At 38.9% G+C, this 14,350-nt stretch overlaps 1 protein-coding gene across 6 annotated transcripts in view; it reads right to left on the bottom strand.

The window, feature by feature from the left end:
* The window catches only part of zdbf2 (zinc finger, DBF-type containing 2), a 14,585-nt gene extending 235 nt beyond the window's left edge, over window positions 1-14,350 (bottom strand). The window contains exons 1-11 of one of the 6 annotated variants that reach the window (XM_020658114.3): window positions 14,206-14,350; window positions 13,661-13,736; window positions 12,355-12,395; window positions 12,219-12,249; window positions 5,136-5,232; window positions 4,888-5,039; window positions 2,764-3,397; window positions 2,549-2,674; window positions 2,137-2,495; window positions 842-998; window positions 1-767 (exon numbers count right to left, since the gene is read on the bottom strand). The exon at window positions 1-767 is cut by the window's left edge and continues 235 nt beyond it. In XM_020658114.3, coding sequence (XP_020513770.1) covers window positions 1-767; window positions 842-998; window positions 2,137-2,495; window positions 2,549-2,674; window positions 2,764-3,397; window positions 4,888-5,039; window positions 5,136-5,232; window positions 12,219-12,249; window positions 12,355-12,376 — 2,345 coding nt within the window. In that variant the 5' untranslated portion in view covers window positions 12,377-12,395; window positions 13,661-13,736; window positions 14,206-14,350. Of the gene's footprint in view, window positions 768-841; window positions 999-2,136; window positions 2,496-2,548; window positions 2,675-2,763; window positions 3,398-4,887; window positions 5,040-5,135; window positions 5,233-12,218; window positions 12,250-12,354; window positions 12,396-13,660; window positions 13,764-14,002; window positions 14,153-14,205 lie in introns of those variants that run through there. The other 5 variants (XM_020658116.3, XM_020658117.3, XM_065951903.1 and 2 more) reach the window with 5 other exon arrangements.

Here is a 14,350-nt window from a genome sequence, read left to right as displayed (position 1 = left end):
CCCCTGCGGCTCCTCCCCTGCCGGGCAGGTGGGGGCTGGTGGGGTCCGGCTCTTCGCAGACCTTCTCTTCTAGGTTGAGGAGGCGTGGCTCGAGTTCTGGTTCTTCTCTTGGGATTATGGGGGTGTGTCCTGTCTCTCCTGACCCCCCTCCCTTGTTCTGACCTGTTGTAGGATGGAGGGGGCAGGGCTTGCGGGGTCCTGCCTCGCCTTCTTACTGCATCCTTAGTGTGTTCTGAGTCCTGACTGAGCGTGCTCAGAAGAGAAAGGGGCGTGTCTAGACCTGTGTTGATGTCTGGACTCAGACTTCTGAACAGCTGACGGACACATGTTGGTGGCAGGGAGGAGGGGGAGGAGCCTCTGTTCCACAGGAAGCCTTTAGGAGGGTTTTTCAGGATTCGGTTACTGTTGGGGTCATAGAACCTGACAGGAAGTTGTTTGTATTTGACCTTTAACCCCTGCAGGTCAAGTGGACGCCTCTTCTTCCTGCAGCGTTTGGAGGCGGCGTCTGGTGTAGATGTGTCCATATGGGTGGGGCCTGAGGGGGAAGAGAGAAGGTAGACAACAGAGGTGCGAGCCTGCAGGGGAGTAATGATGTTGGAGTAGGCTGGAGGGAGGCAGCGCCACATCTGTGCCTCTGGAGTCTTCTCTGCTGCATCCTGATTGGCTGGGTAATCAGACTTGCTGATGGGCGGGGCATCGGAAGCAGATTGACGAACAGCCGGGAACACCAATCTGACTGTCTGAGTGCCATGACTTACTTTGACCACCTGAAGGAACAAAAAACAGGTGATGGCAGCATTTATCATTTTTTCCTAAGTCAGAAAAGTTTTGTTGTTCTCACCTGACACCTGGATGCCACTCTGAAGCTCCGCCTCCTTCTCCTCCTGTTGTCTGCTGAGTCTCCTTCTTCATGGTCCAATAAAGGCAGGACATTGTTGTTAGGTACCGCCTCCTTTGCCTCAACACACCCCTTCTTTTTTAGGCACCTTCTTCCATACCTGACAATGATGACATAATCAGAAAAGGTTAGGCTTATTTTAAAAATGCCAAATTATTAACAGGACAGGTGTGTATATGTAACAGGACAGGTGTGTATACAGGACAGGTGTGTACATGTAACAGGACAGGTGTTTATATGTAACAGGACAGGTGTGTACATATAACAGGACAGGTGTTTATATCTAACAGGACAGGTGTGTACATGTAACAGGACAGGTGTGTATATGTAACAGGACAGGTGTGTACATGTTACAGGACAGGTGTTTATATCTAACAGGTGTGTACACAGGACAGGTGTGTACATGTAACAGGACAGGTGTGTATACAGGACAGGTGTGTACATGTTACAGGACAGGTGTGTATACAGGACAGGTGTGTACATGTTACAGGACAGGTGTGTATACAGGACAGGTGTGTACATGTTACAGGACAGGTGTGTATACACGACAGGTGTGTACATGTAACCGGACAAGTGTGTACATGTAACAGGACAGGTGTGTACATGTAACAGGACAGGTGTGTATACACGACAGGTGTGTACATGTTACAGGACAGGTGTGTATACACGACAGGTGTTTACATGTAACAGGACAGGTGTGTACATGTTACAGGACAGGTGTGTACATGTTACAGGACAGGTGTGTACATGTAACAGGACAGGTGTGTACATGTTACAGGACAGGTGTGTACATGTAACAGGACAGGTGTGTACATGTAACAGGACAGGTGTGTACATGTAACAGGACAGGTGTGTACATGTAACAGGACAGGTGTGTATATGTAACGGACAGGTGTGTATATGTAACAGGACATGTGTGTATATGTAACGGACAGGTGTGTATATGTAACAGGACAGGTGTGTGTATGTAACGGACAGGTGTGTATACAGGACAGGTGTGTATACAGGATAGGTGTGTACATGTAACAGGACAGGTGTGTACATGTAACAGGACAGGTGTGTACATGTAACAGTAAGGTGTGTACATGTAACAGGACAGATGTGTATATAGGATAGGTGTGTACATGTAATAGGACAGGTGTGTATACAGGACAGGTGTGTACATGTAACAGGACAGGTGTGTATACAGGACAGGTGTGTATATAAAGAACAGTATACACCTGTAATATATGTGTTACCTGGCCAAGGACTCGCTGTCAAAGTAGCAGAGGAATTTCTCTCCTCTGAACTGCCGTACTAGCTGCTCCACCTTGTCCATGTCCTCCTGTTCTACCTGCGCCCAGGTCTTGCCCCTGAAGGATTCTGGGATATGTTGTGGGGCCGGCAGGATCTCATCTATGGGCAAAGTCCAGAAGCCTTGGTCCTGCCTGGCCATGCCCAGGACAGATTCAAGCTGGTATGTGTACACCTGGTCTAGTTGAACCTGAACATCCATCAGACGGCTCAGGTCCTGCCCCTCTGTCTGGCTCACCTGGACAGGTGTGTATGAGGGATGTGCGTAGCTGAGTGTTGGTCCTCGCTGTGAACAGATTTTTGACTTCACTACGATAGAAAACAAACCTTAAAGACTGCTGCTTCATTAAGTCGTACCTGTAAAGGTGGGTCCCAGTCATCAGTCGTCGTGTCAGTGGAGACAGGAATGCTGAAGTGAAAGCTCTCTGTCTCCTCCCGCTGGCAGGGAGTGGAACTGATGTCATAACAATACATCTGGATCACCTGGTGTTCAACATATAACAACTTATTCTCAAGATGACTTAAAGAGATAACATTAATATCGAAGATAATAAACAACCAATCGGACGCACCTCCTCGATGGTCTGCTCCAGGGGGTCACTGGTTTCCGACGAGAATGCCTCCTCTTTGTGAGCCTCTCTCCTCTCCTTCTGCCAGCTAAGCCAGGGCCGGGTCTCAGAGGGTGGGCCAGGGCCGGTGCCCAAGCCCAGGCATAAGGAGGGCCTGGACTTTGAGGGGAGGGCAAGGACTGGGCAAAGAGAAGTTCCTGACTTGAGTGGGGGCGGGGAACCAGGGGCTGAAACCCTGCAGGGGGATGAGGAAGGTGAAGAGGGACTGGTTTTCCTTCGGTTTGTTTTTCTGTGGGCCTTCCTGTGAACAGGGGGCGGGGCCTGAGTCAATGGGGGTAGGGTCTGTGTATTTGTTGAGGGTGATTTTCCTTCAAGTTTGGTCCCTTCTTGTTCTTGCTCTCTGATTGGTGCAGACAGCCTCTCCTGACCTGCTTCCTCTGTGACTCCCTCGTCTGGTTGGCTGTGGAAGCAGCTTTCTTCCTGCTGATTGGCTGGTTTATATGAGGTGCTGTCAGAGCTTGGAAGGTGGTCTCGTGTTCCCAGTGACCGACTGTCCTTTTCAGAGAAACAGAGTTCATCAAGCTCCTCCCTCGGCAATGGAGGGGCGGAGACCGAGGGGAGGTCAGCATGAGACGGCCTGATGGAAACAGACATGTCAACGAATCACACACATGACAGGACAGGTGTGTTCATTTTACCTGTCACCAGGTCGTTGTAGTGGTTCAGGTGTTTGTTTTAGTTACCTGGGGTCGTTGTAGCAGTTCAGGTGTGTTTGTTTTAGTTACCTGGGGTCGTTGTAACGGTTCAGGTGTGTTTGTTTTAGTTACCTGGGGTCGTTGTAACGGTTCAGGTGTGTTTGTTTTAGTTACCTGGGGTCGTTGTAACGGTTCAGGTGTGTTTGTTTTAGTTACCTGGGGTCGTTGTAACGGTTCAGGTGTGTTTGTTTTAGTTACCTGGGGTCGTTGTACTGGTTCAGGTGTGTTTGATTTAGTTACCTGGGGTCGTTGTAACGGTTCAGGTGTGTTTGTTTTAGTTACCTGGGGTCGTTGTAACGGTTCAGGTGTGTTTGTTTTAGTTACCTGGGGTCGTTGTAACGGTTCAGGTGTGTTTGTTTTAGTTACCTGGGGTCGTTGTACTGGTTCAGGTGTGTTTGATTTAGTTACCTGGGGCCGTTGTAGCGGTTCAGGTGTGTTTGTTTTAGTTACCTGGGGTCGTTGTAACGGTTCAGGTGTGTTTGTTTTAGTTACCTGGGGTCATTGTACTGGTTCAGGTGTGTTTGTTTTAGTTACCTGGGGTCATTGTACTGGTTCAGGTGTGTTTGTTTTAGTTACCTGGGGTCGTTGTAGCAGTTCAGGTGTTTGTTTTAGTTACCTGGGGTCGTTGTAACGGTTCAGGTGTGTTTGTTTTAGTTACCTGGGGTCGTTGTACTAGTTCAGGTGTGTTTGTTTTAGTTACCTGGGGTCGTTGTACTAGTTCAGGTGTGTTTGTTGTAGTTACCTGGGGTCGTTGTAGCGGTTCAGGTGTGTTTGTTTTAGTTACCTGGGGTCGTTGTAACGGTTCAGGTGTGTTTGTTTTAGTTACCTGGGGTCGTTGTAACGGTTCAGGTGTGTTTGTTTTAGTTACCTGGGGTCGTTGTACTGGTTCAGGTGTGTTTGTTTTAGTTACCTGGGGTCATTGTAACGGTTCTGGTGTGTTTGTTTTAGTTACCTGGGGTCGTTGTACTGGTTCAGGTGTGTTTGTTTTAGTTACCTGGGGTTGTTGTAGCGGTTCCAGTGTGTTTGTTTTAGTAACCTGGGGTCATTGTAGCGGTTCTGGTGTGTTTGTTTTAGTTACCTGGGGTCATTGTAGCGGTTCTGGTGTGTTTGTTTTAGTTACCTGGGGTCGTTGTACTGGTTCAGGTGTGTTTGTTTTAGTTACCTGGGGTTGTTGTAGCGGTTCCAGTGTGTTTGTTTTAGTTACCTGGGGTCATTGTAGCGGTTCTGGTGTGTTTGTTTTAGTTACCTGGGGTCGTTGTAACGGTTTTGGTGCGTTTGTTTTAGTTACCTGGGGTCGTTGTAACGGTTCAGGTGTGTTTGTTTTAGTTACCTGGGGTCGTTGTAACGGTTCAGGTGTGTTTGTTTTAGTTACCTGGAGTCGTTGTAGCGGTTCGGGTGGTGCTGCAGGACGTCCTGCAGGAAGCGCTCCAGAAGGGTTAGCTTTGTTTTGCTGGCGGAGGAGACCATGCTGGATCCTCGGGAGGAAGTTCGCACAGAATCCAGGTGTCTGAGACTGGACAGGTGCTAATGGAGGAGAAGGAGTTATTAACTTATTGTTGATTCTGATTGGGCAGCTCAGGTCACATGACTGCAGCACAGTTTCAAGTTGGTTGTTTGCACCTGGTCCAGGTTACTGTAGAGGACTCTGCAGTATCCACAGTAACCCTGTCTGCTGGGCTGACACCTTGATGGACCTGGCTGAGGCTCCTCCCACGTCCTATCAGAAACAAAGTTTAACAGTAAAACTGTGGCCAGAGAGAGGGAATCATTTTTGTGTGGGTAAGGGTAAGATATTCATAAGGATAATTAAAACAAACAAACATCTGTATAACTTTACAAACATCCGTATACCTTTACAAGCATCAGTGTAACTTTACAAACATCAGTGAAACTTTACAAATATCTGTGTAACTTTACAAACATCTGTATAACTTTATAAACATCCATATACCTTTACAAACATCAGTGTAACTTAACAAACATCCATATACCTTTACAAACATCCATGTAACTTTACAAACATCCGTGTACCTTTACAAACATCAGTGTAACTTTACAAACATCTGTATAACTTAACAAACATCTGTATACCTTTTACAAACATTCGTGTAACTTTACAAACATCTGTGTAACTTAACAAACATCAGTGTAACTTAACTTTACAAACATCTGTGTAACTTTACAAACATCTGTGTAACTTTACAAACATCCATATACCTTTATAAACGACAGTGTAACTTTACAAACATTCATATACCTTTACAAACATCAGTGTAACTTTACAAACATCAGTGTAACTTTAAAAACATCTGTATGCCTTTACAAACATCAGTGTAACTTTACAAACATATGCATACCTTTACAAACGTCAGTGTAACTTTACAAACATCCATATAACTTTACAAACAGTGTTACTTTACGAACATCAGTGTTACTTTAGAAACATCGTGTAACTTTACAAACATCTGTATACCTTTACAAATATCAGTGTAACTTTACAAACATCTGTAAACCTTTACAAACATCAGTGTAACTTTACAAACATCTGTATACCTTTACAAACATCAGTGAAACTTTACAAATATCAGTGTAACTTTAACATCCATGTACCTTTACAAACATCCATATAACTTTACAAACATCAGTGTTACTTTACAAACATCAGTGTTACTTTACAAACATCCGTGTAACTTTACAAACATCAGTGTTACTTTACAAACATCCGTGTAACTTTACAAACATCCATATAACTTTACAAACATCAGTGTTACTTTACAAACATCAGTGTTACTTTACAAACATCCGTGTAACTTTACAAACATCTGTATACCTTTACAAACATTAGTGTAACTTAACAAACATCTGTATACCTTTACAAACATCAGTGTAACTTAACAAACATCTGTATACCTTTACAAACATCAGTGTACCTTTACAAACATCAGTATACCTTTACAAACATCAGTGTAACTTTACAAACATGTGTATACCTTTACAAACATCAGTGTACCTTTACAAACATCCATATACCTTTACAAACATCAGTGTAACTTTACAAACATGTGTATACCTTTACAAACATCAGTATACCTTTACAAACATCAGTGTAACTTTACAAACATCAGTGTAACTTTACAAACATCTGTGTAACTTTACAAACATCTGTATACCTTTACAAACATCAGTGTAACTTTACAAACATCAGTGTAACTTTACAAACATCCATATACCTTTACAAACACCAGTGTAACTTTACAAACATCAGTATAACTTTACAAACATCCATATACCTTTACAAACATCAGTGTAACTTTACAAACATCAGCGTTACTTTAGAAACATCCATATACCTTTACAAACATCTGTATACCTTTACAAACATCAGTGTAACTTTACAAACATCAGTGTAACTTTACAAACATCCATATACCTTTACAAACATCTGTATACCTTTACAAACATCAGTGTAACTTTACAAACATCAGTGTAACTTTACAAACATCCATATACCTTTACAAACACCAGTGTAACTTTACAAACATCAGTATAACTTTACAAACATCCATATACCTTTACAAACATCAGTGTAACTTTACAAACATCAGCATTACTTTAGAAACATCCATATACCTTTACAAACATCTGTATACCTTTACAAACATCAGTGTAACTTTACAAACATCAGTGTAACTTTACAAACATCCATATACCTTTACAAACACCAGTGTAACTTTACAAACATCAGTGTAACTTTACAAACATCAGCGTTACTTTAGAAACATCCATATACCTTTACAAACATCTGTATACCTTTACAAACATCAGTGTAACTTTACAAACATCAGTGTAACTTTACAAACATCCATATACCTTTACAAACACCAGTGTAACTTTACAAACATCAGTATAACTTTACAAACATCCATATACCTTTACAAACACCAGTGTAACTTTACAAACATCAGTATAACTTTACAAACATCAGTGTTACTTTACAAACATCAGTGTTACTTTACAAACATCCGTGTAACTTTACAAACATCTGTATACCTTTACAAACATTAGTGTAACTTAACAAACATCTGTATACCTTTACAAACATCAGTGTAACTTAACAAACATCTGTATACCTTTACAAACATCAGTGTACCTTTACAAACATCAGTATACCTTTACAAACATCAGTGTAACTTTACAAACATGTGTATACCTTTACAAACATCAGTGTACCTTTACAAACATCCATATACCTTTACAAACATCAGTGTAACTTTACAAACATGTGTATACCTTTACAAACATCAGTATACCTTTACAAACATCAGTGTAACTTTACAAACATCAGTGTAACTTTACAAACATCTGTGTAACTTTACAAACATCTGTATACCTTTACAAACATCAGTGTAACTTTACAAACATCAGTGTAACTTTACAAACATCCATATACCTTTACAAACACCAGTGTAACTTTACAAACATCAGTATAACTTTACAAACATCCATATACCTTTACAAACATCAGTGTAACTTTACAAACATCAGCGTTACTTTAGAAACATCCATATACCTTTACAAACATCTGTATACCTTTACAAACATCAGTGTAACTTTACAAACATCAGTGTAACTTTACAAACATCCATATACCTTTACAAACATCTGTATACCTTTACAAACATCAGTGTAACTTTACAAACATCAGTGTAACTTTACAAACATCCATATACCTTTACAAACACCAGTGTAACTTTACAAACATCAGTATAACTTTACAAACATCCATATACCTTTACAAACATCAGTGTAACTTTACAAACATCAGTGTAACTTTACAAACATCCATATACCTTTACAAACACCAGTGTAACTTTACAAACATCAGTATAACTTTACAAACATCCATATACCTTTACAAACATCAGTGTAACTTTACAAACATCAGCGTTACTTTAGAAACATCCATATACCTTTACAAACATCTGTATACCTTTACAAACATCAGTGTAACTTTACAAACATCTGTGTAACTTTACAAACATCTGTGTAACTTTACAAACATCCATATACCTTTATAAACGACAGTGTAACTTTACAAACATTCATATACCTTTACAAACATCAGTGTAACTTTACAAACATCAGTGTAACTTTAAAAACATCTGTATGCCTTTACAAACATCAGTGTAACTTTACAAACATATGCATACCTTTACAAACGTCAGTGTAACTTTACAAACATCCATATAACTTTACAAACAGTGTTACTTTACGAACATCAGTGTTACTTTAGAAACATCGTGTAACTTTACAAACATCTGTATACCTTTACAAATATCAGTGTAACTTTACAAACATCTGTAAACCTTTACAAACATCAGTGTAACTTTACAAACATCTGTATACCTTTACAAACATCAGTGAAACTTTACAAATATCAGTGTAACTTTAACATCCATGTACCTTTACAAACATCCATATAACTTTACAAACATCAGTGTTACTTTACAAACATCAGTGTTACTTTACAAACATCCGTGTAACTTTACAAACATCAGTGTTACTTTACAAACATCCGTGTAACTTTACAAACATCCATATAACTTTACAAACATCAGTGTTACTTTACAAACATCAGTGTTACTTTACAAACATCCGTGTAACTTTACAAACATCTGTATACCTTTACAAACATTAGTGTAACTTAACAAACATCTGTATACCTTTACAAACATCAGTGTAACTTAACAAACATCTGTATACCTTTACAAACATCAGTGTACCTTTACAAACATCAGTATACCTTTACAAACATCAGTGTAACTTTACAAACATGTGTATACCTTTACAAACATCAGTGTACCTTTACAAACATCCATATACCTTTACAAACATCAGTGTAACTTTACAAACATGTGTATACCTTTACAAACATCAGTATACCTTTACAAACATCAGTGTAACTTTACAAACATCAGTGTAACTTTACAAACATCTGTGTAACTTTACAAACATCTGTATACCTTTACAAACATCAGTGTAACTTTACAAACATCAGTGTAACTTTACAAACATCCATATACCTTTACAAACACCAGTGTAACTTTACAAACATCAGTATAACTTTACAAACATCCATATACCTTTACAAACATCAGTGTAACTTTACAAACATCAGCGTTACTTTAGAAACATCCATATACCTTTACAAACATCTGTATACCTTTACAAACATCAGTGTAACTTTACAAACATCAGTGTAACTTTACAAACATCCATATACCTTTACAAACATCTGTATACCTTTACAAACATCAGTGTAACTTTACAAACATCAGTGTAACTTTACAAACATCCATATACCTTTACAAACACCAGTGTAACTTTACAAACATCAGTATAACTTTACAAACATCCATATACCTTTACAAACATCAGTGTAACTTTACAAACATCAGCATTACTTTAGAAACATCCATATACCTTTACAAACATCTGTATACCTTTACAAACATCAGTGTAACTTTACAAACATCAGTGTAACTTTACAAACATCCATATACCTTTACAAACACCAGTGTAACTTTACAAACATCAGTGTAACTTTACAAACATCAGCGTTACTTTAGAAACATCCATATACCTTTACAAACATCTGTATACCTTTACAAACATCAGTGTAACTTTACAAACATCAGTGTAACTTTACAAACATCCATATACCTTTACAAACACCAGTGTAACTTTACAAACATCAGTATAACTTTACAAACATCCATATACCTTTACAAACACCAGTGTAACTTTACAAACATCAGTATAACTTTACAAACATCAGTGTTACTTTACAAACATCAGTGTTACTTTACAAACATCCGTGTAACTTTACAAACATCTGTATACCTTTACAAACATTAGTGTAACTTAACAAACATCTGTATACCTTTACAAACATCAGTGTACCTTTACAAACATCAGTATACCTTTACAAACATCAGTGTAACTTTACAAACATGTGTATACCTTTACAAACATCAGTGTACCTTTACAAACATCCATATACCTTTACAAACATCAGTGTAACTTTACAAACATGTGTATACCTTTACAAACATCAGTATACCTTTACAAACATCAGTGTAACTTTACAAACATCAGTGTAACTTTACAAACATCTGTGTAACTTTACAAACATCTGTATACCTTTACAAACATCAGTGTAACTTTACAAACATCAGCGTTACTTTAGAAACATCCATATACCTTTACAAACATCTGTATACCTTTACAAACATCAGTGTAACTTTACAAACATCAGTGTAACTTTACAAACATCCATATACCTTTACAAACACCAGTGTAACTTTACAAACATCAGTGTAACTTTACAAACATCAGCGTTACTTTAGAAACATCCATATACCTTTACAAACATCTGTATACCTTTACAAACATCAGTGTAACTTTACAAACATCAGTGTAACTTTACAAACATCCATATACCTTTACAAACACCAGTGTAACTTTACAAACATCAGTATAACTTTACAAACATCCATATACCTTTACAAACACCAGTGTAACTTTACAAACATCAGTATAACTTTACAAACATCCATATACCTTTACAAACATCAGTGTAACTTTACAAACATCAGCGTTACTTTAGAAACATCCATATACCTTTACAAACATCTGTATACCTTTACAAACATCAGTGTAACTTTACAAACATCAGTGTAACTTTACAAACATCCATATACCTTTACAAACATCTGTATACCTTTACAAACATCAGTGTAACTTTACAAACATCAGTGTAACTTTACAAACATCCATATACCTTTACAAACATCAGTGTAACTTTACAAACATCAGCGTTACTTTAGAAACATCCATATACCTTTACAAACATCTGTATACCTTTACAAACATCAGTGTAACTTTACAAACATCAGTGTAACTTTACAAACATCCATATACCTTTACAAACACCAGTGTAACTTTACAAACATCAGTATAACTTTACAAACATCCATATACCTTTACAAACACCAGTGTAACTTTACAAACATCAGTATAACTTTACAAACATCCATATACCTTTACAAACATCAGTGTAACTTTACAAACATCAGCGTTACTTTAGAAACATCCATATACCTTTACAAACATCTGTATACCTTTACAAACATCAGTGTAACTTTACAAACATCAGTGTAACTTTACAAACATCCATATACCTTTACAAACACCAGTGTAACTTTACAAACATCAGTATAACTTTACAAACATCTGTATACCTTTACAAACGTCAGTGTAACTTTACAAACATCAGTATACCTTTATAAACATCCATGTTACTTTACAGACATCCATATACCTTTACAAACATCAGTGTAACTTTACAAACATCAGTGTTACTTTATAAACATCTGTATACCTTTACAAACATCTGTATACCTTTACAAACATCAGTGTCACTTTACAAACATCCATATACCTTTACAAACATCAGTGTAACTTTACAAACATCAGTGTTACTTTACAAACATCCATATACCTTTACAAACATCCGTGTAACTTTACAAACATCTGTATACCTTTAGCAGGTTGACAGGAGAGGTAATTTAGAGGAGGGACAAATAAGCAGAAAACATTTCTCTGATTCAAAGTTTTGAGCCTTTTAATAAACAATCTCACCTGCCTGCAGACTCCGCATTCCGTTGGTCACCTGGTCACAGACAGACAGACAGACAGACAGACACACACACACACACACAGTGTTGTTAGTTCTTTGAAAGATTACATTTAAGCCGTAATGTTTTTGAGTGTTTACCTTTATCAGAGGAGTGAGACATCCTGGCTCTGACTGACGATCTGAAAAACAATCATCAATAGAAAATATTCATTGTACAGTTTCAAAGTTAGATTATTAGCATATTAAAGCTCATTATCCTTTAATGGTGTAGGGTGTACCTGTAACTGACTGTGTGTACCTGTAACTGACTGTGTTTACCTGTAACTTACTGTGTTTACCTGTAACTGACTGTGTTTACCTGTAACTGACTGTGTTTACCTGTAACTGACTGTGTGTACCTGTAACTGACTGTGTTTACCTGTAACTTACTGTGTGTACCTGTAACTGACTGTGTGTACCTGTAACTGACTGTGTGTACCTGTAACTGTGTTTACCTGTAACTGACTGTGTGTACCTGTAACTGACTGTGTGTACCTGTAACTGTGTTTACCTGTAACTGACTGTGTTTACCTGTAACTGACTGTGTGTACCTGTAACTGACTGTGTGTACCTGTAACTGACTGTGTTTACCTGTAACTGACTGTGTTTACCTGTAACTGACTGTGTGTACCTGTAACTGACTGTGTGTACCTGTAACTGTGTGTACCTGTAACTGACTGAGTGTACCTGTAACTGACTGTGTTTACCTGTAACTGACTGTGTTTACCTGTAACTGACTGAGTGTACCTGTAACTGACTGTGTTTACCTGTAACTGACTGTGTTTACCTGTAACTGACTGTGTTTACCTGTAACTGACTGTGTTTACCTGTAACTGACTGTGTTTACCTGTAACTGACTGAGTGTACCTGTAACTGACTGTGTTTACCTGTAACTGACTGTGTTTACCTGTAACTGACTGAGTGTACCTGTAACTGACTGTGTTTACCTGTAACTGACTGTGTTTACCTGTAACTGACTGTGTTTACCTGTAACTGACTGTGTTTACCTGTAACTGACTGTGTGTACCTGTAACTGACTGTGTTTACCTGTAACTGACTGTGTTTACCTGTAACTGACTGAGTGTACCTGTAACTGACTGAGTGTACCTGTAACTGACTGTGTTTACCTGTAACTGACTGAGTGTACCTGTAACTGACTGTGTTTACCTGTAACTGACTGTGTTTACCTGTAACTGACTGTGTTTACCTGTAACTGACTGTGTTTACCTGTAACTGACTGAGTGTACCTGTAACTGACTGTGTTTACCTGTAACTGACTGTGTTTACCTGTAACTGACTGAGTGTACCTGTAACTGACTGTGTTTACCTGTAACTGACTGTGTTTACCTGTAACTGACTGTGTGTACCTGTAACTGACTGAGTGTACCTGTAATGTTTACCTCACCTGAACGTGTAGTCAGTGACTCATCTGTCCAATCAGAGAGCTCCATGCTGTGAGAGTTTCAGATGGTTCCATCAGCCTGAAGGGAAACAGGTTTTTAATTATTCTAAAATAAATAAAAACAAAAGTTGATGTTAGAATCAGAAAGTGAGCACGAGGATTAAACTTTATACCAACAAGTGTCAACATTAAAAAAAACATTAAAAACATTATTAAAGAATGTTTGTTTTTATGGAGTCTGAACTTCCTGTCTCTCTGACTTCGACCAATCAGAGCGCAGCTGTAAGCGTCCTGTGATTGGCTGAGATTAGTTACCTATGTGAAGCTAACAAGCTGCGGCGCTACCTTGCTCAGGTTAGACCCGGTTCGTTAAGGTCCCGGTCGAACCGGACTCTCGGTATCCATGGAGACGACGATGACGTGTCAGCCGTTAGGCTGCAGTCGGCTAGCTGCTAACATGTTAGCATATGAAACCATCAGCCGTGAAACACTGAAGCTTATTGGCTGCTTCAGGTGAATTACGTAAATAATAAATAATCACTTCCTACCTGAACAGCTGGATAACCAGCAGCTGTTTGTTTACTTTCACTCCGATTAAAATCCTCTTCCGCCGCGCGCTGCTCCGCCACGCTGTTTAGTTTCCGGTTACAGTCTTCTTCTACGACATAAAGTCCGGCAGAGAGGCAGTAAAAT

Source organism: Labrus bergylta, chromosome 24, assembly GCF_963930695.1.
Source record: "Labrus bergylta chromosome 24, fLabBer1.1, whole genome shotgun sequence".
Classification (NCBI taxonomy): Eukaryota; Metazoa; Chordata; class Actinopteri; order Labriformes; family Labridae; genus Labrus; species Labrus bergylta.
The sequence above is the reverse complement of the archived record's forward strand: the minus strand, read 5'-3'. Positions and strand labels throughout refer to the sequence as shown.